At 41.7% G+C, this 25,919-nt stretch overlaps 1 protein-coding gene across 4 annotated transcripts in view; it reads left to right on the forward strand.

The window, feature by feature from the left end:
• Window positions 1-25,919, forward strand: part of frem1a (Fras1 related extracellular matrix 1a) — a 183,276-nt gene that overhangs the window by 143,364 nt on the left and 13,993 nt on the right. For 3 of the 4 annotated variants that reach the window (XM_063049123.1, XM_063049122.1, XM_063049124.1), the window contains 7 exons: window positions 1,515-1,929; window positions 4,555-4,756; window positions 7,392-7,536; window positions 9,854-9,983; window positions 11,305-11,377; window positions 17,165-17,308; window positions 17,403-17,650. In XM_063049123.1, coding sequence (XP_062905193.1) covers window positions 1,515-1,929; window positions 4,555-4,756; window positions 7,392-7,536; window positions 9,854-9,983; window positions 11,305-11,377; window positions 17,165-17,308; window positions 17,403-17,650 — 1,357 coding nt within the window. Of the gene's footprint in view, window positions 1-1,466; window positions 1,930-4,554; window positions 4,757-7,391; window positions 7,537-9,853; window positions 9,984-11,304; window positions 11,378-17,164; window positions 17,309-17,402; window positions 17,651-25,919 lie in introns of those variants that run through there. The other variant, XM_063049126.1, reaches the window with a different exon arrangement.

The raw sequence follows: 25,919 nt of genomic DNA on the forward strand, positions 1-25,919 counted from the left end.
TTAATATCTGGCCACCCAAGGGCCATTTTGGAGGCCAGCTGCCATCACTCCTCTTTGTCCATAACCAGTGACTGCCACCGAGAGTTCTTCTGCTGGCCTTGGCCTCGGACTCCCAATCCCTTCAGCAGTCTGTTCATGGAAGTAGCCACAAACCCTCTTTAGCCAACTTCTACTGGGAATACCTGCACCTTCTAACCACGCTGCCTAGCATCTGTGGCCAGCACAGCGTATCTTACTTGTTTCCGCTCATATGCCTCATAGACAGCATCTCACCAGGGCACTGTCAGCTCTGAGATTACTACAGCCTTCAGACTGCTGGACCACAATACCAAATCTGGTCTGAGAGTGGTACTGGCTATCTTCAGGGGAAATATTAGCACTTTGTCAAGGTTGACAGCCATGTTTCAGTCACAAACAGGTTCCAGTATGCCTGACACCAACCACGTCACTGAGGTTGGCATTGTCTGTCCTTGCTGGGAAAAGGGGATAGTGGTTTGTCCAGTCATCTGGGGTTTAGAGTTGTTCAGGTTTTGCTTCTCCACAATGGATTCCAAGCATCTGAGGACCTGGTTCTGCCTCCATGTGTATCTTCCTTTAGTGAGGCTTACTTAGCAAGACGAGGGGATGTGCTTGAGGTTTGCTGTTCTTCCACAGAGTGGGCAAGCTGGGTCTTCACTGAGCCATTGGTTCAGATTTTTGCTCTCATAAGGAAGCTGATCTTTCCTCCTTCCTTTCCCATAAGTCTTTCCAGCTGAATTTTCTTTTCTCAGTGTTTTCCCACCTTGTTCACTGTCCCTGTTTTGCCTGAGACACTGCTCTCGTCCCATTTATTGGAGGTGACTTAAAAGACATGCCAGTCAGATAGGTGTAATGAGAGTAGAGCAGTGGGCTAAGCATGCATCTTTGAGGTGTGCCAATGTCAATTGTCAGCGAGGTGGTAATGTTATTTCCAAACCACACAGCTTGTAGTCACCCAGTGAGGAAGTCAAGCATCCAGTCACAGAAGGAGGATTAGAGGCCCAGGTTTAGGAGCTTGTTGATTGGAATTGAGGGCTTTATTGCATTGAGTGTTGAGCTGCAGTCAATAAACAGCAGCCCAGCATAGGAACACACATAAAAGTAGTTGGTGAACGCAGCAGGCCAGGCAGCATCTCTAGGAAGAGGTGCAGTCGACGTTTCAGGCCGAGACCCTTCGTCAGGACCCTTTGCTTTTTGGTAATGTGATGACCAATACATTTTCAATGGTGATACACCATTAACCATTTGCTTTATAAGCGAGATTCATGAAAGGCTTGTTTCTTTTACCACGATCCATTCGTAATCACCAAAACTTTGGAAGTTTTGCTAGTATGAGCAAAAATGTTAGGCCATGGTGTCACAGGTTATATCTGAGCTTGTGCTATAGGTCAACTAGGACAAGAATCCGTGATAAAGGTGTGTACTATTTTATTATTTCATTTCTATAGACGGTGAAATCAAGAAAACTTGCTGAAGGCTCTGACTCTCTTTGCTAGATTCATTGTCAGCAATGGGCTGTCCACCAGAAATGGTACTCTAGAGATCATCATTCAAAATACTGATCGTATGTTGCCCAGACTGTCCAAAAACGAAGGGATTCGACTGGTTGAAGGCTCCATGATGACCATTTCACCAGATGTATTGCAATTATCCGACCCTGATACCCCTCCACAGAATCTAACATACATCATTACACAGCTCCCTCAGTATGGACAACTGTATTGCAATGGGGCAGCTCTTCACCAACATAACTTCACACAGTTGGATGTCGACAACATGGATCTAGCTTACAAACATAGTGGAGGAGATTCGCAGATTGACAGGTTTATGTTTACTGCCACTGATCTAAGCAATAATGGTTTTCTGATTGATGAGAAATTGCAGAATGAACCAGTTATATTCATGATTGAGGTAAGTGGATGAGGATTATCTAATTTATATACTTAATCCTGGTCAGAAATATAGCTTGATATGCAGTTTTAATAATCAGGGAAAGGAGATATGAATCTCACACTGCATTATTGCAGATTACAGTATTCTGTTCAAACCTCCTAATGTATAATTTCTGAAGCAACAAACAATTCCTAAACGGACATTGAATCTTTGGATACTATCACACTTTTCTTTTAATATACAGTATTTCTGTTTTTGCACTTTTTAAAATCTATTCAATATACGTAATTGATTTACTTGTTTTATTATTATTATTATTAAGTAATTGTTTTATTATTATTATTATTTTATTTATTATTATTTTTTCTCTCTGCTAGATTATGTATTGCATGAACTCTACTGCTAAGTTAACAAATTTCATGTCACATGCCGGTGATAATAAACCCGATTCTGATTCTGATCTGGAGAAATTCAATGGGTCAAGTAGCAGCATCTGTACAGTGAAAGGAATTGTTGATGTTTTGGGTTAAAAGGCTGCATCAGAAACATTGGCAATTGCTTTTGCACCTTAGATGCTGCTCAGCTTGCTGAGTTCTTCCAGCAAATTGTTTGTTGCTCCTGATACCAATCTTTTGATTAACCACATGATTTCTGGGGTCTTAGAAATTGGAAAAATTATTCCAGTTTGGTTTAAAACTTGAAGATGGCCAGATAATTTGAGTTAATGTCGTGGGTTATGGGTTATGACTATTTCCCTCGGCATAGATATCATGACAAGTTGTCCAAGACCTGGACCAATGATTTGGAGATAATTAAATGATTTCAGACTAAAACTGGAAATAGTACTGCCGACAGCAAACTACCAGATGACTCTAATACACCGATTTTCATAAACCTACCCAGAATGCATGTTATTTCAGATCCAGGGCAATGTCTTTAGCTACTCATGGTGTATTGAAATGGCTGAGCAAGTCATTCAGTTGTCTTAAACCACTGTGCTAAATTATGATTAGAATAAAACTATATCTTGTCAATGGATTTGGATAAAGCAGTACTCATCCATGTTGAAAAGTAACTTGGAAGATTCACAGAGAACAGCAATGGCACAATTGTATTCAACATGAGATGTCAAGATCCAGCTCCAAGAGTGTCTCCGTAGCAACATTGCCTGTTCAGCTAGGAATGATGGAGCTGTCAGACTGGGTCCTCTGGACTGGTGAACAATTCAACTAAAGGGGAAAATATACCAGACTTTGTTCTTGCGAATTCACTTACTGTATTTGCTTCTCACCATGGCAGCACTGATAGGAGTGAACACTGTCTGGTTCCACCAGAGACAAAATCTCATCTTCATACAGGGGAGCAGTTCGATGATTGTGTGGCAGGGCCATCGTGTTGAGTAAATTCAGAACGGATCTGGCAGCACCACAATGAACATCAATGATGCACCAGCAACAGCCATGTTTTATTTTGTCATAAACTGTGACTTGATGGTCTGCCATAAACCTTTTCTACTGCTTCCTTCAAGCCAGAAGATCATCCCCAGTGGAATGACCGGTATAGAAACACACACCTTCCCTCCCTGGAATCTGCCTATGCTTCTTGCTGGCTTTGAAAAGCAACTAACATTATCAAACAACAGGAATTCTGCAGATGCTGGAAATTCAAGCAACATACATCAAAGTTGCTGGTGAACGCAGCAGGCCAAGCAGCATCTATAGGAAGAGGCGCAGTCGACGTTCTGACGAAGGGTCTCGGCCTGAAACGTCGACTGCGCCTCTTCCTATAGATGCTGCTTGGCCTGCTGCGTTCACCAGAAACTTTGATGTATGTTGCTAACATTATCAAAGACCATTCCCACTCCAGTTACTCTTTCTTCTTCCCCCTTCCACCAGGCAGAAGATACAAGCGTTTGAAAGCACATACCACCATGATCAGGGAGGGCTGCTATCTCCCACTCTGATAAGAATCTTTAGCAGACTCCTTGATGGACTCTTGACCTCACAATGTACCTCATCGTGTCTTTACAGCTTATTGTCTGCCTGTGTTACACTTTGTCTATAACACTGTACTTTGCATTCTGTTATTGCTTTTCCCTTCCACAACTTCAATGTGGTTCTGTTTTCGAATTATCGGTATGGATGGTATACAAAACAAAGGTTTTTACAGTATCTTAGTACATGGGACAACAATAAACAAAGTCCAATTCCAATGTACCAGGAGGGCAGCAGGAATATCTAAACTTGTGATGCCATTTTGCTGAGGCTACAGCACAAGGGCACATCCAGGCCAAACAGAAAAAAGCAAAATGTGCTGTGAACGGCTACATAAGCAACAGATTAGCTCAAAACTCTGTAATCCTACAATATCTAGTCATAACTGTGATGAACAAATCAATAGTTAACAGGAAGAGAAGGTTCCAAGGGTATTTACATCCTCATCAGGTTGTCCTCAACACAATGCCTTGGGCACAACCGTCTTTGGCTACTTGATAAATTCAGAAGTATTAATATTTGCTAATAGCTGTACAATGTTCATTTCTACTCAGAAAAAGAAGCAGCTGATGCTGTCATACAATTATTTCAATATTACATTAAGATTAACTAACAAAACATTCAAAAACTGAATTTTACTTTTGTACAGGTGGACCATGTAGACAAATATGCTCCCAAAATAGTTTACCTTCAGTGCCCTTCAAATGTTAAAGTGCTAAAAAATGGCCAGTATGGAATCTATCTTTCCGTTCGAGATTTGAAAGCATCAGATATTGATAGCAAGGATGAAGAGCTTGTTTTTCATATTTTACGTGGCCCACACTTTGGTTACTTGGAAAACATCACAACTGGTACAGTAAGCAAATTATATGTCAGTTTTCATCCACATTATGTTTTTAGTCATGTCTTTAACATTTACAATTACATCATTGTTTTTATCATATTGAATCAGTATATTGATTTGAATTTCTTCAGCGATGACTGCTTGGTTGCTTTTTAATAACATTCTGTGTAATTGGTTTTGATGGCTAATGATGAGCTAGATGCTAGGTGTCACAACATAGTTTCACTGCTGTCACTCTTTCTTCTCAGGAAACAAAGTCCCTGACAAGTAGCAGCACATGTGCTTAGAATGCTGTGTGTTCAAAAGTGCTGTCTTTCAGATGACACATCTGTATGCATTAAAGATCTTTCTGTAATATATAAACTATAATATATAAAATGGAGACTGCAGTGCAGAGAACTGTATTATACTGGAGCGCTCAATAGCTTGGAAAATGAACCATTATGTATTCTTCAACTAATGACCGGCTCCATCTCATTAATTTGCTATTGCAGAATAATTTGAACAAATCAACTTCTTTCTGTCTCTGCTTCCTCTTTTTTTAATTTTTGTTCAATGGTTCATATTTTTAACTTTGGAACTCTTTCCTTTCCATAAAATTGCTCCTTTGTTCTGCAGTTAATTTTTATTTTTTCCTTGTCAAATGTATAATTCAGGTAAAATTACATTGATCAACGATTGCTAGGTTCCACAAAACGAGAATGGGTTGTGTAACCTTGAATTTCTGCTATCATTGTGGTTGTTAAATGTTTTTTCAATTGACTGAGTAAAACTCGGGATTTTAACTGAATAAAGGTGAAGAAACTTTCTGGTGTCATTTATGCAGCAAGTTTTAAGGGTGATAGTTCATTCGTCATTGCCATTAACCTTCCTTAGTGATACAGGCTACTGCCAGACATAATTAAGCCTTATAAGTTGTCATAATATATACCAGATGTTATAAACATTGCAGGCACAAAGTACCAATAGTGAATATTGAATCAACTCTCAAAGACACCAATCAAATGGATTGTTTTGTCCTGTTGAGTGTTTGGTTTCTTTAGTGGTATTGGACCTGCATTCATCCTGAAGTCCTGTGAGCATGCGATCGTGCTCCTGACTTAAACCTGATAAATAAAATAAGAATTTACTAAGTTTGCACATTTAGCTACCAAGCTGATGTGCTGATTAGATTAGGATTATAGTCAATGATGAATTTCGGATTGTACATTGATCCAAGTGACATTGAAGGTAGGTGTAGAGTCTAAAGATGTTGATTTCATTTTTAATGAGAGAAAGGACAAGCAAGTTAAACATTTGCTAGTAGATTATCCTTCAGGTCTCATTTGATTTCAACCAATTCAGAAATGCTCTCAGCACCATATCTCCAAGAATAAAGGAAAATGAATATATTTGTACTTCTCAAAGGCCAATGAGTGAGCAGTTGCCCAAAACTACTGAATAATTTGTGTGTAATAAGTGTAATTACTCTAATAGATGACAATTTCTTATGGATTTACAGTATATTATTCATTCAGTTAAAAACACAGTAACAACTGAACAATAGGTGTCTTGCTTCAATATTAGCTAAATTCTGTAAGCAACTTCTTTGCTGATTCTTACATTCTATTTACTTAACTCCCAGTCACTACTGACCCTTTAACCCATAAATGAATTTTCAAACAACCCACCTGATCAGCTTTTTCATGCCATCTTCTCACAACTGTCATTGGTCAGGATGTACAGAAAGCTGAAGTCTCATACCAACATTTTCAAGAACAGCTACTTCTCTTCAACCATTCGGTTCTTGAACCAACCTGTACAACAACTCTTCATCATGACTTCAGTATAGCAACACGACTGTTGGACCATTTTGAAAACTTTGCTCTACAATGGGCCAATCATTTAGTTCTAATTGTGTTCTTTCCTGTAAAAATTGTGTATATTTTATGTTTACGTTTTACGATTTCTTTTGAATGCTGTGTATGTGATGCTATGTGCTTGTGACGTACGTACTTGCAAGCATGACTTTCATTGCACAAGTGACAATGCATATTATCAATGTTCATGTACTTGTGCATACAACAATAAACATGAACTTGACTTTCACTTTGAGTGGCTCCTCATCTACTGTGGAGAGATAATGTCCATCCACTCAGCACCATGAGTTTCTGTCACTCTGCCCCTGTCCCACCCCATTGAGAGTTTACTTACATTCACACTTAGCTCTATATTTCACTCAGCATTCTTAACCCCATTATGCACCCCTCTACATCTCACTGTAGTTTCTTGCACCCTTTCCTTCCCATTTCACTCTCCCATTGCTTCTCTCATCTTATTCCCCTCCATAGTCTCTTCACTTGATTTACTTTACTCAACACTTCCCATTATAGTTTCCCTAGCTACTGCTTTCCACATTGTGGGTTTATTTTCTTCTGCAGTCCCTCCAGCTGAAATTTATTGAACTGCTGACTGCAGAAGGGATCTCATTTTAGGCATCTGGCATATGTCAATAAATGACTATTTCTGAGCCTGGAATTAATTTCAGTGGAGCCTCACTGAAACTGCAGGATTCATAATTTTGCTATTACTTCTCAAGATAAAGCACTGACTTTGTTGGCATTCTCGTGTATTTCATCTTTTTGTGATTTATTACTTGTTAGGAGGATTCATTTCTGACAATTTCACACAGCAAGACCTGAACAGCAAGAACATCATTTACATCATCACACCCTCCTCAGAAGTAACATCAGACAGTCTGGAATTCCTTGTTTCAGATCCTACAGGAAATTCAGCTGCCCCGCAAATGTAAGATGCTTGTATAACATGTTGCGGCTCTACATTAGACAAAGCAGATATCCTAGGGCACAGCCACAGTTTCAAAGGGATGTCCCCTTGAAACTGAGATGAGGAGACATTTCTTTAGCCAGAGAGTAGTGAATCTGTAGAACCTTTTGCCATAGAGGGCTGTGGAGGACAAGTTATTGGGTGTACTTACGGCAGATATTGATAAGTTCTGGTTGACAAAGAAGTTAAGGGCTACAGGGTGAAAGCAATGGAATGTGGTTGTAAAACAAAACAGCCATAATTAAATGGTGAAACAGATTTGATGGGCTGAATGATGAATTCTACTCCTATGTCTTGTGATCCTACGGTCTTAGCATTACTAATATAACTCAACTATCCTTCTTGGTCACTTGCTGCTTGGGCCATTCCTTCTCATGTCTCCACATTGTTCATTGACAAATAATTGAAGTGGAGAGGACTTGTATATTTTTTTAAGAAACTTATATATTTCAGAATAATGATTTTTATTTTGTTTTACCAATACATTTTACCCGGTATAAATGTCTCCTTTCGCCAGTTAGAACACAGAACATGGGACAGTACAACACAGGAACAGGGCCTTCAGCCCACAATACCTGCACCAAACATGAAGGGCAATTTAGGTAATACACACAAAATGCTGAAGTAAGCCAGGCAGCATCTATGGAAAAGAGTAAACAGTCGACATTTTGGCCCAAGACCCTTTATCAGGACTAGCCAATTTAGCTAGTTCTTTTCTGCCTGCACATGATTCATAACACCCCCCACCCCCCGATGCATTTTGATCTGAGAGACAATTTTTTTAGCTCCACATCAACAGCAGGTGAACATGTTGAGGTGTTTAGCAGTCATCGAAGTACTTTGGTTTGTAAAACAAACTCTTTCTTAACCCACATGGCACCCAGTTGTGGTGTGCAGACAACCAACCCAGTAAAATAAAACAAGAAATTAAAAATTATCTGTGGATGCCGGAAATTTGAAACAAAAAACTGAAAAAGCTGGAAAATATCAGAAAGTCAGGCAGGATCTGTGGAAGGAGAAGTGGTCAGTAGTTCAGTTTGAAGACCCTTCATTGGAGCCTACTGAAATGCTGCTAATCTAGATATTTCTGACCGTTCAATCTCTTCCTCCTTTCACATGAAGTGTCAACCTAACCCAAATTCCAAAATGCTTGTTAACTATCTTTGTTGCCCATAAGTCCCTTCACAAAGAATGGTATTAGAATGTTTCACTCTGGAATGTGCCTTGTTAAGAGAGGATTTTTGTAGGATTCTTGTTCTTATCATTTTTAACTCCGTTCTGGTTTGTGCTGTAGAGCCAGCTTTCAATGAGCATCACCCTCCTGGTTGAAATTAGATTATTCACAGGAACTCCAGATCCTGCAAACTTACAGTTCATTTTGCAAATGTCTCCACAAGTATAAAGTGGATTGACAGTGGCCATCTCCTGTCAATGTGAAAGGGACAATGTGTGATCAGTTGATTATAGAGCCATAGAACTCTACAGCACTGAGTAATACATGTGTAGAAGACAGTTTGATTTAGTGAACTCAAATCTGGTGTCTATATATATAAAACCATTAATGCATCAAGCATGACTTTAGGAGAAAATTCTTCACCGAAAGAATAGCTAGAATGTAGGAATCTTGGTCATTATATAGATAGGCTTTCAAGACTATTCACCAAGCTTCATTGTCAATGTTCTGAAGGTGAGTTTTTTTAAAGTTTTAATTCCCAGCTGCTTGGGTGAAACATGAACCATCTTAACTACTACACCACCATTCCTGGCAAATATTGAAATAATTGGAGCTTTTGTCTTCTTCTAATTTTATCACCCTCTGAGCATAAAAGGACCAATATTCTCTGCTAATTTAATCAGTCAGTGAATATTTCGCTCACGCTGTTCTAATCATTCTCGCATTACCTTTTCTCAACTCTCCTTTCCACTTTTGTCAACCAAGTCCTGCTTTCTCACGTCTCAGCATTGTCTGTATGACCCAAAATACCCTCTTGGTCACCCTCTATTTGCTTCATTCCTTCTCCAGTCTATACATTCATTTAGAAGCAAATAATTAAATTGATGAGCTTTGTAGAATATTGTTATAAAACAGACTTGCTATTCTGCATTGCTCACATTTGAGAATAATGATTCTGTGTAATTTTTCACCATTGTATTTTAACTTGTTTAAATCCCATTTCACCCAGTTGTATTCGATACTGAGATCAAGATTTTTTAAATCTCTAAATAATTAAGTATACATTATTCTGATAATTAATATATATATACACATATGTTTCAGGCTTGAATTCAAATGGTCTCGTATAGAAATGCTTGTCTCAGAATACCAGGTGTGTGAGGATGCTGGTGTATTTTCTGTGAAGGTGTTGAGAACAGGATACTTGACAGAATCTTCATTTGTTGGTATAAAGGTAATGCTTTCTCTGAACCTGCGCTCTCCCACATTCAGGGACAGTTACAGTAATGCCTCTCTGAGCATAACCTGGAAATCCCCCAGATCTGAAATTGCCTCCAGCAAGTTATGCAAATTACTTTAGTTCTGGACACGTGGGAATAACCTTCACATCACTGTAAAGATAGAGTTCCAGTCTCCTGAGATATATGTGCTCACTCAACCAGGAGTCTGGACCTCAGACCTTTGGTTACAGACATGATCGGCCAATTTATGAGTTTGCGATCTTATGTTTCTCTTCCCCCATATGGTAATCAGCATTCTTTCTTTGTAACCCTGCTCTCTGGGATTTGCCTTTCTCCTCCATTGCTGAGGCTGAGTTTCTAGTTTCTTACTTCTTGCAACTGGCAACCTTCTTTATCCCCATACTTTGAGCTAAAAGTCCTTCTCTTCTACAACTGTGGTCATCTCTTTTGAGCTTTGATCTCCTGGCACACTCTTCCAGTGGCTTTTGCTTTCCCTCCAAACCCAAGCTTCAAAACTCTTCCCTCCTGCAATCAGCGGCCTCCACATATTCAAAACTCTCTGCACCCATTTTAATGTTTAAAAGACATTTGGACAGGTAAGAAAGGTGCAAATGTTTAGAAGGATCTGAGACAAATGCTAAAGCAGGAAAGCACTTTGGTTAGCATGGAGAATTGGGCTGAAGGGCCTTTTTCCATTTTGTAAAACTCCATGACTCCGTCCGGCAACGTATCTCACCGAAAGACTCAGTCCTTCACTCCTATTCCCTTTCAAATGATGATTTCAATGCTATGCCAAATTTCGAGCTCCATTTTTGTTAGTATCCTTCTTTTCCTGCCAGTGACCCTGTTGCCTCACCCTTGACCTTCTCCCTCATGTGTTGATCTCCAGTTCTTTCTTTCCCCACATTTGAGGTTCACAAACCTTTTTGTTAAAGTTACTGCCTAGAGATAGACAATCCCATCAACTTTCAGGGAAAGACGTATTTTGCCATTAAATTCATATGGATCTTTGCTTCTACACTGCCAACCCTTCTCCAGCCTTTCTGTCTAAGTAGCAAGAATAGAATGGTGGATTCTACCTCAAATGTTTTCGTATATATGTAGGTTATCTAGCTGATTTTGTGATGGATTTTCATAATTCTGTTTTCATCCATCTTGTGATCTTTATTCTCTATTATCATAGCTGCCAGGTGACTTCCATTACACTGTAGGCAGTCACTCTGTTATCATTATTTTAAATGTAATTATTCTTTCTTACTGTTCTGTTAATGTTTCCAAACTTTCCCATTTTTCATCAGTCTATTTTCTGTTTAGGTTAATAGCATCACAGCTGCTATTGGTAAGGATTTTACTCCCAATTCTGCCAACCTAATCCAATTGGATCCAGGTACATTGTAATTATTAAAGATAGAATATATGTTTTCTATAATCTATGTGTTTTTATGCCTGGCTATATTAAGAATGAAGTGTGTCAAGATGACAAGCAGTTTTTCAGAATGAGTTCAGATGAAGACTATCAACAAGAGAATTTTGCAAATGCTGGAAATCGAGAACAACACATACACAAAATGCTGGAGGAAGTCCTCAGCATTCTTTGCGTGTTGCCTCCATATATGCTGCCTGAACCCTTATGTTCCACCAGCATTTTGTTTGTGGTTCATGATGTCTATAGACGGGAGTGTGAGTGTACATCAGGTTTGACTCATGGTTTTTGTGCATGTTGGTGAGGAGGAAGGGTTTCACAAAACAGAGTCTTAAATGTTGCAGTGAAAATTACATGATCCATTGAGGCAAACAAATAACAACATGAAGTTGTAGTTTTACAGTATGTAGATAAAAACGACAGCTTATGCTGGAATCTGGAGCAACAAACTATCTGCTAGAGGAACTTAATGAGTAAAGCAGCATCTGTGGGAGGGAAGGAAGTGATGATGTTTTGGGTTGAAGCCCTGCATCAGGACTCAGAGTGGAGAGGAGAGATGGCCAGGATAAAGAGAAGGGGAGTGATGAGAAACCATTTTGAGGCAATTGTGGACTGAGGAGGGGTATAAGATGACAAGCATAGAGTGCCAGGTAGCCGGACTGGAGCTGAAAAGCAGTGGTAGCTGAATGATAGATGGAAGCAGATAAGTAGAGAGAGAGAGAGAGAGGAAAAACAAATGGTGTAAAGTTGGGGGAAGGGTTGAGTGAGAAGATAGCAGACAGTGGCTGGACGAGAAAAGCAGAAACACAATGTGCTACCAGAGCTTCAATTTCAATAAGTAAAGATGTGAGAATGGGATCTATCAAGGGAGAGGGGAAGGGCAGCTGGAATCAAGTGGGGAGGCGGTGAACCTGTGTGTGAAGTGGGTGGATGGAAGCAAGAGGAGAAGAGAGATAAAGATGGGTGAAGAGGGGATGGAGATGTGGGCAATGTGGTCATAATGGAGGAACCAGAGGAGGATCAGAAGGAGAAGAGGGGGATGAAAATGAGTTTGATGTTGGGGGGGGGGATTTGTTACTTATTATTGGGTGGTAGAATTCCCAGGTGGACTATAAACTGTTGTTCCTCCAGTTTGCATTGAACTTCATCCTGACATCAGAGAAGGCCCAGGATGAATTGGTCAGTGTGAGAATGGGGAGTGGAGTTGAAATGGTCTGCAGCTGCATCCATTCATAGAAAACTACACAAAAAGGCCCTTCAGCCCATCTAGTCCATGTGCAACCATTTAAACTACCTACTGCCGTTGACGTACTGGGGCTATAGCTTTCTCTAACCCTACCATCCATCTCTTAAATGTTGAAATTGAGCTTGCATATATCACTTGTACTGGCACCTCATTCCACACACCCATGACCCTCCAAGTGAAGGCGTTTCCCCTTAAACTTTTGAGCTTTCATCGTTAACTCATGACCTTTAGTTGTAGTCCCACCCAATCTCTGTGGAAAAAACCTGCTTGCGTTTACCCTATCTGCACCCCTCATAACTTTGTATATCTCTGTCAAATCTCCTCTCAATCTTCTACATTCCAAGGAAGAAAGTACTAACCTATTCAATCTTTCCTTATAAATCAGGTCCTCCAGATCCAGAAACATCTGTGCAAATTTTCTCTGTAATCTTTCAACCTTATTTACACCTTTCCTGCAGGTGAGTGACCAAAATTGCACACAATACTTCAAGTTAGGCCTCACCAATGTTTGATACAACTTCAACATAACATCCCATCTCCTGTAGTCAATACATTGATTTATGAAAGCCAATATGCCTAAAGATGCCACTTTTAATGAATTATGGACCCATATTCCTAGAGTCATTTATTCTAATGCACTTCCACTAGGATATTAGTCCAATTCCAGTTCACATGCAAACCATCTCTTTTGTACAGGTCCCAAATTCCCAGGAAGAGAGCCCAATGATCCAAAATTCTCATGCCCTCCCTTCTACACCAATGCTTTGGCCACGTGCTAAACTGTAAGACCCTTCTATTTCTGATCTCCCTAGCACATGGCATGGGTTGCAATCCTGAGATCACAACACTGGAGGTCCTGCCCTTTAACATAGAACTTAACTCCCTGAATTCACCTTGCAGGACCTCATCACTCTTCCTACCTACGTCATTGATATGGACCATGATCTCTGGCTGCTCACCTTCCCACTTACGAATGCTGGAAACTCAATCCTAGATGGCCAGGGGGCAACATACCATCCAAGATTCTCATTCTCATCCACAGAACCATGTTTCTGTTCCCCTGACAAACGAATCCTTGATCAGTACAGCTAACCTCTTCTCCCCGCCCCCCCCAACTTTCCCCTCTGAGTCACAGAGCTAGACTCAGTGACAAAGACCTGACTTCTGTGACTTTTCTCTGCTTGGCCAACACCCTCTCTCCCCACCACTCCCCTCCCAAACAGTACCAAAAGTGGTATACCTGTTGTTGAGGGGGATGGCCGCAGGAATACTCTACACCATCTGTTTAACCCCTTTCCCCTTCCGGACCTTCACCCAGTTTCCTCTGTCCTGTATCTTGGGTATAACTACCTCTCTATCTATCACCCCCTCAGCCTCTTGAATGATCCGGAGTTCATCCGGTTCCAGCTCCATCTCCTTAATGTAGGGTGTAGAAGCAGCAACTGGATGCACTTCTTGCAGGTGCAGTCATCAGGGACACTGCAGGTCTCCCTGCCTTCCCACATCCCACAAGATGAGTATTCCACTCTCCTGCCTTGCATCTCTACTGTTCGAACTGACTAAATATAAATAAGGGAAAACAATAAACTGTGGGGAACAATAGAATTCTACCTACAGCATTTTTACCTTCTCTGACTGACATCTCTCCTTGCTGAAGCCTTGAAGAGTGAAAGTCTCAAGATACCCATTCTAACTCTGACCACTCCAATGAAGGCCACTCCACTTGCTCCTGCCTTACTTTAATTTGTTCTTGCCAATCAATCCCAGGCACTGATTGGCCTGCACCAAATTCCTCTGCCAACCTCTGTTCTCACCACATTTCCCAATTTCTGACCTCATACCCCACCCCAGCTCCTGCACTACACAACTACTTACTCCTTCCCTCTTTCCCAAGATCTCCCCATCCCTTCACCTCACTTCCTCCACACTTCTCACCTCCCCAAAAACCCCAACCCATTATCCTCCTCTCCTAATACTTGCCTAGCTCCATCTACTACTGGGTCTTCATACATGATTTGGATAGTCTATAACAATGAATATTGCATTTTCCAATATTAGGTAAATGTAGTCCTCCTTCCTCCTCCCCCCCTCCCACAACCCTCAACCCTTCAGATCTGGCAGTGCTCCCATTTCTTCCCCATCCCACACCCACCCACACAGTCCCTCTCCTGGTTTTATCCACCGTCACCACACACAGGTCCCCCTCCCTCCATATCCCCAGCCATAGCCCCATTCTGGCTTTAACTGCACCCTCACCCATTTGGTTCCAACTGTCATTCATCTCTCCATAAATGGTTCCCCTTCTCACCTTTTATTTCCAAATCTATCTCAGGTAGCGTAGCCCTTTGTGTTCCTGCTTGTCTTCCTCCAGCTGCTGTCTCCAATCTTCACACTGTCGTCCCTCCACCTTGCTTCATTTGTTTTGTTTCCCGTCTTCGCCTTCTGTCATTAAGGTGCTCGTCTAGTGATTTGAAGGTCACTAGTTCGAGCCTTGGCTGAGGCAGTATGTGTGTCCTTGAGCAAGGCACTTAACCACACATTGCTCTGCGATGACACCGGTGCCAAGCTGTATGGGTCCTTCCCTTGGACAACATTGGTGGCGTGGAGAGGGGAGACTTGCAGCATGGGCAACTGCTGGTCTTCCATACAACCTTGCCCAGGCCGGTGCCCTGGAAACCTTCCAAGGTGCAAGTCCTTGGTCTCATGAGACTAACGGATGCCTATATTCACCTTCTGTCTTTTTCTGCCTCTATCATTCACCTACCACTGTCTTTCCAGTCACCTGTTCAGCTCCCCTACCTGGCACTACCTGCTTGTCATCTTCCACCCAGCCTCAGTCCATCAATTGCCCCAGAATTCCTTCTCCTGTTTACATAGGACAACTTGCCTCTCCACTCTCAGACCTGATTCAAGGGCTTGACCCAAAACTTCGACAAATTCCTTTCATTCCACAGATGCTGCTTGACCAACTAATCCAGCAGATAGTTTGCTAATAAAGTTTTATGTACCGTGAATCCGCTCTATAGTTAGTGGATTCTGAGTTAGATTTGATGAGTAACGAGTGATGAACACAGGCTTTCTGGTGGGGAAAATGCAACAGTACATGAATTACATGGATACAAAGAGCACAATTTTGTTTCCACAAGATGAGACAGTTTTAAGGTGCTTGGAAGTAGGTACAGAGGAGATGTTAGTGCAAGTTTTTTACGCAGAGGGTGGTGGGTGCATGGAATGAGCTGCCGACAACGATGGCGGAGGTAGATACAATAGGGTCTTTTAAAAGACTCCTGGATAGGTACATGGACTTTAGAAAAATAAAGGGCTATGGGTAACCCTAAGTAATTTCGAAAACAAGTACATGTTTGACACAGCATTGCAGGTCAAAGGGCCTGTAATGTGCTGTAGGTTTTCTATGTTTCTATTCTATGTTTCTATCAATAGGAAAGTTAGAAATGAAAGTAAAAATTCAAAGTTCAAAGTAAAATTTTATTATCAGAGTATATACATGTCACTGCATGCAACCCTGAGTTTCTTTTTCCTACTGACATACTTAGCAAATCTATAGAACAGTAACTGTAAACAGGATCAATGAACAACAAACTGTGCAAATGCAAATATAGATAAATAGCAATAAATAATGAGAGCATGAAATAACAAGATATAGAGTTCTTAAAGTGAGACCAAAACGTGTGGGAGCACCAGAAATAGAATGAATGTAGTTATCCTCTTTTGTTCAAGAGCCTGATGGTTGAGGGGTAGTAATTGTTCTTGAAACTGGCAGTGCACGTCCTGTGGCATCTGTACCTTCTACCTGATGGCAGCAGCGAGAAAAGAGCATGGTCTGGGTGGTGAGGATCTTTGATGGTAGATGGTGCTTTTCTACAGCAACATTTCATGTAGATTCCTGAGGAAATAGAGGCACTGTCATGCCTTCTTTGCATTTATATTTATATGACGGGTCCATAACAGATCCTCTGAGATAGTGAACTGAGGAATGTGAAGTTACTGACCCTCTCCACCTCTGATCCTCCGATGAGTACTGGCTCATGGACCTCTGGTTTCCCTCTCCTGGTCTATTATCAGTCCTTCGCATTGACATTGAGTGAGAGGTTGTTGCTATTACACCATTCAGTGAAATGTTTAATCTCCCTCCTGTAAGATTCATCCCACAACAGTGGTGTCATCAGCAAACTTGAATATGGTTGTGGATCTGTACTTAGTCACACAGTCATAGGTGTAAAGCAAGTAGAGCGGGGGCTAAGTATACATCGCTGTTGTGCTCCTGTGTGGATGGAGATTGCGGAGATGTTTTTGCCAATACTAAGTGACTGGGGTCTGCAGGAGAGAAAATTCAGGATCCAATTGCACAAGGAGCATTGAGGCCCAGGTCTTAAACAGGCAGTGCCTAAGAAATTTGTACAATTGTTCATCAGAAATGAAATTACATTTTCTATATAATTGCATCATTGTAACATACACATAACTATTTGGATCTATTTTTGTAGGTGTATCAGTAAAGAGTTGGAATATAGTAATTACCAATGACAGACTGGAGGAAAATGAGGAAACATTTGAAGTATTACTTACATCTCCAGTGAATGCAGTGCTTGGTGCCAAGATAAAAGCATTAATCAAAATTATTGATGCAGGTAAAAGGTTTGAAAAACACCAATCACCTGATACACAATGTTCAGCTCACTTGTCATTTTCTGCATTGCTGTATTCCTTCTGCTTGTGTCTTAGGTGGATGTAGTATTGCAAACAGAGGGGGAGAAAGCAAAAAGAATCCACCAGTCAAAGCGTTCAGTGGCAGGATGTCTCACGGTTCCGCAATCTTACCAAATCCTAAAAGTGGCCCTTTCCACATGGAAAAAAATCCAGTCACTTACTCACATAAAGAACCGAAACAGCCTCAAAGAGATGTGTCACAGGAATTCCCTCTGAAACCTGTTCCCAAGAAGAAACCCACAGTGATTAGACATGAAAAAACGGTAGGATACTATGAATTCAATTGCATTGAAATAGTTGGGTTGGGCTTACAGATTCAATATTCATCACAAGGAATTGTGCCTCTCCTGTAAATACATTTTAAAAAGCTCATTAATTTAGCTTCGTTTGGTGTAGGTACTTCATAGAAACATGCAGTTCAGCTTGGCAAGGAACTGTGATTGATTAGCTCTGGGTTAACAGATCCTGACTGGACTAACAGTGGTGTCCTATAATTGTATTTGGTAACCCTGTGAGGGAGAATTTAATTCATATTGTGTTATATCTCCTGGGAAATTCAGATGAGATTTTTGCTTGAAGATAAAAATGAAATTGAATTCTGGTCCCATGCTAAACACTTAATTATGATATAGGCAGAGAAACTTTCTCCACCATATGTAAAGAATAAACTTTAAAGTTAAAATTTCATTCACCTAAATTTCTGTTCATGATTTCTTCACCACCTGTGGCTTGTTTTATTAATAATAATAATAATAACTACTTTAAAGATCCCAAGTGGGAAATTATTTCATGGAAGTTATAGGGGAAATCATTGGTTGATAAGAATACAGCACATGTCCAGATTATTTCTGCAGATGGCAATACATTGGTAAGTGGATAATTACAAATATATGTTATTCTGTAAGGAAAAAAATCAATGCCTAGCATCAGAATAATGATTATGTAAATATTCATACACATGGATTTAGGGAAAATTGTTGTAAGTGTGGCAGAGGAATCAAGTGGGTACATGAGGGGGAAAATATAGGGAAAATAGTTAAGTCAAGATAATACACCCCAGTCGTCATCGAGGGATCAGAAGTAGAAAGGGCGAGCAGATTCAAGTTCTTGAGTGTCAACATCTCTGAGGATCTCTCCTGGGACCAATAGATTGATGTGATACACAATGATAGCTATATTTCATTAGGGGTTTGAGGAGAATGGGTGTGACACCAAAGACATGCGCAAATTTCAACAGATGCACTGTGGAGAGCATTCTAACCGGTTGCAGCAATGCCGGATATGGAGGGGCCACTACACAAGATCAGAAAATCTGCACGAAGTTGTAAACTCAGCCAGCTCCATGATTGGCACTAGTCTCCCAGGACACCAGCAAAAGATAATTCCACAAAAAAGTGGCACCCATCATTAAGGACCCCCATCACCCAAGACATGCCCTCTTCTCATGGCTACCATCAAGGAGGAGGTACAGGAGCCTGAAGACACATTCAACTTTTCAGGAAGAGCTTCTTCCCCTCTTCCTTCGGATTTCTGAATGGACAATGAACCCATGAACACTTCCTCGGTATTTTTCCCCTATTTTTGCACTATTTAATTTATTTTTATATATTTATTGTAATTTATAGGTTTTATTCGGCATTGCAATGCACTGCTGTCACAAAACAACAAATTTCACAACATATGTTGGTGATATTAAACCTGATTCTAATTCTGAAATTGAAGAAGCCATTAAGCCCATAAGATTAGAACAAGGGAAGACGGCCTCAAGATTCAGGGGAATAGATTCAGGGTGGAGATGAAGAAAAACTGTTTCTTCTAGAGATTAGTGAATCTGTGGAATTCTCTGCTCATGTAAGCTGCAGATGTGACTTCATTAAATATATTTAAGATACAGTTAGATTTTTTTTGCATAGCAGGGGAATTGAAGATTCTGGGGAAAAGGCAGATAGGTGGAGATGAGTCTATGGCCAGATTAGCCATGATCTTATTGTATGACGGAGCAGGCTCAATGGGCCAGATGGCCTACTCCTGCTCCTATTTCTTACGTTCTTAGATTGCTATTGCTTAGTTCGGTAGTTCCCAAAGTGGGCGGTATCACTGGTGATCTTGGGGGTGGTGGAAGTTTCTAAGGGAGTAATAAATATGAGGGGGGGCAGTGTAAACAGTATGGTGTCTTCGGTAGCTTTGAATAATTTCAAAGCTACTATTCAAAAAATAATTCGAATAATTCAGTAGCTTTGAATAATTTTTGAAAGTATTTGTCACTGCTTTGAATTTGCATTTCCTATTTTCTTTCATTGAGCTTCGTAAGCCAAAATTCTTTATAGTTTTTAAGTAATGGCCCAAAAGGGAGAGTGGGGTAACCTGGGAGCCAAGAGGACAGTTGTCATGGTCCGGTCCGTCTGGTCCGTATTCCGGTTCATGGTCTGATCTATCGATCCTTGTTCCGGGTTTTCTTGTTTTCTCCCTTGTTCTGTTGGGTGCCTTAATTGAGCCACCTGATTCTCATTTCGGTCTGGCACATAAATACCTCTGCAAACCAGGGATTGGCTGCTGGACTGTTCTCTTCCCTTCCCCTTCCTTCTGAAGCCTTGCCTGCATCCCTGTCTAGTTCAACCACCGGAGTGAGACCGGAGCCTTGCCACGCCAAGATAAGGAACTTTCTATCGTTGAGTTTGTAACTGTCCCTTTGTGTCCCTGTGTTTTGTGTCTGTGCCAAAGAAGACTCCCGGCCTTAGGTCCTGTTCCCAAGGAGGGGTCCTGACTCTGTGTAAAGCCCCGGTCCTCAGTCCTGTTCCCAAGGAGGGCTCCTGGCTCTGTGTTCTGTGTTCCAAGTTCCAGGGGCCGTGTTCCAGCCCTATCCAAGTCTGAGCTTCGTGTCCTCATTCAGTTCTGGTTCCTCACTCAGCCTGGTGCTGGAGATTCCTCGTTCTGTGCTGGATCGTCCCCATCTGATTCCCCAACAGTTACCTCAGCAGTCATCCTGGCCCTGCCTCCTAGAAAGCATCCCGGCCCTGCCTCCTAGGAAGCATCCCGGCCCTGCCTCCTAGAAAGAGTCCTGGCTCCATACCCAAGAGCCTAACCAAGCCGAGTCCAAGAGCTGAGCCAAATCTAGTTCAAGAGCTTCATCCAGTGCTGGAGATTCCCTCGTCCGGTGCTGGAGAACCTCATCCTGTCCAAGCCACGTCCAAGAACCTCGTCCTGTCGAAGCCACGGCTTTGTGTTCTCGTCCTGTCAATGTGCCTCGTCCTGTGCAGGAGTTCCACATCCTGTCCTGTAGCCATGTCCTGTTCTTGCCAAGATCCTAGTCCCGAGTCCTAGCCTAGACCCGGGTTCTGGTTCCGGGTCCTTGTCCAGACTCTGGTTCCGGAGTTCTGAGTTCCTAGTCCAGTCTCCTCGTTCTTAGTTCCATGTCCAGGTCCCGTGCTTCTAGCCCAAGTCCTAGCCCAGGCCCTGAATCCTAGTCTCGTCCAGGGCTTGTGTAAATGTCCAGTGTCATTTCTTCCCTTGCTTTCTTGACAAACCTAGTCCTGTTCCCAGTACTTCAGTGTCAATGCCTTGCATTTGGGTCCACTCCCAGCACCCCCTTGTAACACAGTAACCCAAAAAAGTTTGAGAACCGCTAGCATAGTCCAATACTATCAATTCTATTCCTTCGCTTTACCTCCTTATCCATCCTCCCAATGTACCCATTTGATTCCTCTGCCACCCACCTACACTCAAAGCAATTCACAGAAACAAATTAATCAACCAGTAGGTTGGAGTATGGGAGGAAACCAGAGCATCTGGGACAAACCAATGCTGTTATGGAATGAACATTCCAACACCTTAAAGGCAGCATAGCAGGTGAAGATCAAAGCCAGACCACTGTCAAAAAGATAATTGAATATAAAATAGTTGGATTAAAGGGAAAGAGCAGTGAAGTGTGATCAAGCAGACTGGGCTTCTATAATACGATTGTACAAAGAGGATGTAGAAACAGAAGGAGCAGTAAGCATTTGGTTCTCATCCCATCTCAAAGTTCAATAAGAATTATTTCCATTCCTCACTTCTTTCCCATTTTCCTGCATATTTTAAATCTCCTAGTTGGTAGAAATCAACAATTGAGTAGATGCTGCCCTCTAGAGGAGACAGTTTAATAAATTCACTTTGTCCCATATGACTTCATATTTATTTGGAGTAACAGGCCCTTGCCACCCTATTACACCTGTATGACCAGTTAACCTACTGGCCTGTATGTCTTTGAAATGTGGGAGGAAACTGGAGCATCCGAAAGAAACCCACGGTTTGACAGGGAGAAGGTACAAGCTCCTTGCAGACAGTGGTGGGAATTGAACACTAGTCATTGGTGCTGTTATATAGTAGCATTCATTTACTAGCTAGGCCACAGTGCCACTATGCCCCTATTTCTAGATTCCTTAACCGGACAACACAATCTCTTAGTGTCTCATTTGACCCTTTTTTATGGGATGATGTACTGTCATTTAATGAGATTATTCTCAATATAAACCAGTTGTGTTTTGTGAACACTTGGTTTACCCCATGAACAATTTTGCATATTTATGCGGTGCAGTCTCCAGATATATCCTCTGACAGCAGAAATATGGTCTCTGAACCTTGGTGATAATTTAACCGACGCAATAAAGCAACGTAGTATGACTTAAAAGAACTTTTCCAAGTAGACCAGTATGATAACATTGTCATGGGTTGCTTTAGCAACAGTAAGAACACTTTTCTTTTTCTAAAAGCTACCTACAATGAATATGATTAAGCTCTGTACTTTGCTGTAAGTTCCAAATGTAAAGGGAAAGCACATAAAGCAATGACCTTTATCAGTGTTATGTGCGGATGGATCTGGGGGTTGAGGCTCATAGTTCCATACAAGTGGCTGCATAGGTTGATAAGGTGAAACAGAAGGCGTATGGCTTGTTTGCATTTATTAGTCAAGGCACTGAGTTCAGGAGTCAGGAAGTTATAGTGTAGCGGGATCTTGGGGTCCGAGTCCATAGGACACTCAAAGCTGCTGCGCAGGTTGACTGTGGTTAAGAAGGCTTACGGTGCATTGGCCTTCATCAACCATGTCATTGAGTTCAAGAGCTGAGAGGTAATGTTACAGCTATATAGGACCTTGGTCAGACCCCACTTGGAGTACTGTGCTCATTTCTGGTCACCTCACTACAGGAAGGATGTGGAAACTATAGAAAGGGTGCAGAGGAGATTTACAAGGATGTTGCCTGGATTGGGGTGCATGCCTTATGAGAATAGGTTGAGTGAACTCGGCCTTTTCTCTTTGGAGTAGCGGAGGTTCAGAGGTGACCTGATAGAAGTGTATAAGGTGATGAGAGGCATTGATCGTGTGGATAGTCAGAGGCTTTTTCTCAAAGCTGCAATGGCTAGCACAAGAGGACACAGTCTTAAGGTGCTTGGAAGTAGGTACAGAGGGGATATCAGGGGTAAGTTTTTTTTATGCAGAGAGTGGTGAGTTCGTGGAATGGGCTGCCGGCGATGGTGCTGGAGGTGGGTACAATAGGGTCTTTTAAGAGACTCCTGGATAGGTACATGGAGCATAGAAAAATAGAGGGCTATGGGTAACCCTAGGTAATTTCTTAAGTACATGTTCGGCACAGCATTGTGGGCCAAAAAGCCTGTATTGTGCTGTAGGTTTTCTACGTTTCTATATTTTTATAAAACTCTAGTTCAGGTGCATCTGGAGTACTTGATTCTGTTTCAGTCACCCCATTATAGTGAAGGATGTGAAGGTTTTGAAGAGGATGCAGAAAAGGTTTAGCTAGATGCTATATGGTTTAGATTGAAGTACATTTATTATCGAAGAATGAATAAATTATACAGCCTTGAGATTTCCTTGCTCACAGAGAGTCACAAAGCAAGAAACCCAAAAAAACCCAATTTGAAGAAAAAAAAGAATAAAACTAAAAATAAAAGAGCAACACTTGATACCCAAGAGAAAGAAAAAAATACAAATCGTGCAAACAGCTGAATCATGTTTAGGAGAGGTCAGACAAGCTTGGAATGTTTCCTCTGGAGTGGAAGAGACTGAGGGCAGTCCAGATTGAAGTTTATACCATTATGAAAGGCATAGACAGAAAAGACAGCTGATATCATTATCCCAGGGTCAAAGTGTCTAATACCAGAGGGCATGCATTTAAAGTGAGAGGGGCTGAAAGTTCAAAGGTGAAGTAGCAGGGCAGATTTTTTTCACATTGAAAGAGGTGAGTGCCTGGACTATGCTGCCTAGGGTGGTAGTAGAGGCAGATACCATAGAGACATTTGAGAGGCCGTATGTAGGCAAGTGAATGTGCAGAGAACGAAGGAATATAGGCCTTGTGTAGGCAGACGTGATTAGTTTAATTAGCTTGGCACAAGATCTTGGATTGAAGAATATGAATTTGATCACACAATATTACTTGTCCAACTCTGATCTATGCCACATTAGGAATGAAAACGCTGGCTTAATTTCCCCAGCTAAACCCAAGGTCATTTCCAGCACTTCACAACTGCTCCTGCTGAACACAGCATGAATCAGGAGCCAGTAATGTTCCAAAGAGAGATGGACAAACTCTGATTTCCCTCACGAATGAAAATCAGGGAAGTTTTCAACTACGGTCTGCACAGACTGGATGTCTGCTTGTCAATCATTAATGAAATGTGTTCCAGATCAGTACATTTTAGATTTTCACATCAGGCAGAGCCGTGGTAGTAGGGGACTCCATAGTGGGAGGTACAGAAAGGGGTTTCTGTGGCAACAGGCGAAACTTAAGGATGGTGTGTTGCCTCCCTGGTGCCGGGATCCAGGATGTCACGGACCGATTGCAGGGAATCCTCAAGAGTGAAGGTGAACATCCGGAAGTGGTGGTGCATGTCGGCACAAATGACGTGGGGAAGAAGAGGAAAGACATTCTACAGTGTGACTTCAGAGAACTCGGAAGAAGGCTGAAAAGCAGGACTTCCAGGGTGGTTATCTCCGGTTTGCTTCCAGTTCCCCGTGTTGGAGTGGTCAAGAACAGGGAGATAATGGATCTGAATGTGTGGCTGAGGAACTGGTGCAGGAAGCAAGGACTTACATTCTTGGACCACTGGGGTATGTTTCGGGGTGAGGATGAATTGTACAAAAGGGACGGGTTGCACCTAAATAAGCGGGGCACCAGCATTCTGGCAGGCAGGTTTGCCTCTGCAACACGGGTGTGTTTAAACTAAGTAGTGGGGGGGAGGGGACGAACTGGAAACATAAGGATGGAGATAAAGGGAAAGTGAGAATAAGAGAAGTTAAGAATGACAGCAGAATCAACAGAGCTGAAAGCTCAAGAAGGGATCGTACAGTATGGCCAAGTGAAATAGGAATTGATATGGGAGGTGAGGAGAGTAATGAATTAAAAGTATTGTATATGAATGTATGAAGTATAAGAAATAAAGTGGACGAGCTTGAGGCACAGTTGGAAATTGGTAAGTGTGATGTTGTGGGAGTAACAGAGACATGGCTTCAAGTGGACAGGGCCTGGGAAATGAATATTCAAGGGTACACGTCCTATCAAAAGGACAGACTGATGGGCAGAGGGGGTGCGGTGGCTCTATTGGTGAGGAATGATATTCAGTCCCTTGCGAGGGGGAACATAGAATCAGGAGACGTAGAGTCAGTATGGATAGAACTGAGAAATTCTAAGGGTAGAAAGACCCTAATGGGAGTTATCTACAGGCCCCCAAACAGTAGTCTGGATGTAGGGTGTAAGTTGAATCAAGAGTTAAAATTGGCATGTCGCAAAGGTAACGCTACAGTTGTTATGGGGGATTTCAACATGCAGGTAGACTGGAGGAATCAGGTTGGTACTGGACCCCAAGAAAGGGAGTTTGTGGAGTCCCTCCGAGATGGATTCTTAGAACAGCTTGTACTGGAGCCTACCAGAGAGAATGCAATTCTAGATTTAGTGTTGTGCAATGAACCAGATTTGATCAGGGCCCTCGAGGTAAAGGAGCCATTAGCAGGTAGTGACCATAATATGATAAGTTTTAATCTACAATTTGAGAGGGAGAAGGGAAACTCGGAAGTGTCAGTATTACAGTTGAACAAAGGGAACTATGGTGCTATGAGGGAGGAGCTGGCCAAAGTTCAATGGAACAATACCCTAGCAGGGATGACAGTGGAACAGCAATGGCAAGTGTTTCTGGGAATAATGCAGAAGGTGCAGGATCAGTTCGTTCCAAAGAGGAAGAAAGATCCTAAGGGGAGTAAGGGGAGGACGTGGCTGACAAGGGAGGTAGTGGACAGTATTAAAATAAAAGAGAAGAAGTATAACATAGCAAAGACAAGTGGGAAGCCGGAGGATTGGCAAGCTTTTAAAGAGCAACAGAAGGTAACTAAAAAGGCAATATATGGAGAAAGAATGAGGTATGAGGGTAAACTAGCCAAGAATATAAAGGTAATTATATTGGTAATTCTTAGTCCGTGAGCCTGGTCCCTCATTACTGGCAAAAGAGTGTAGTGAGTTCATAGAGGTGAGGGGTTTTCTTTAGCCATTT

This window comes from Mobula hypostoma, chromosome 5 (genome assembly GCF_963921235.1).
Source record: "Mobula hypostoma chromosome 5, sMobHyp1.1, whole genome shotgun sequence".
Lineage (NCBI taxonomy): Eukaryota > Metazoa > Chordata > Chondrichthyes > Myliobatiformes > Myliobatidae > Mobula > Mobula hypostoma.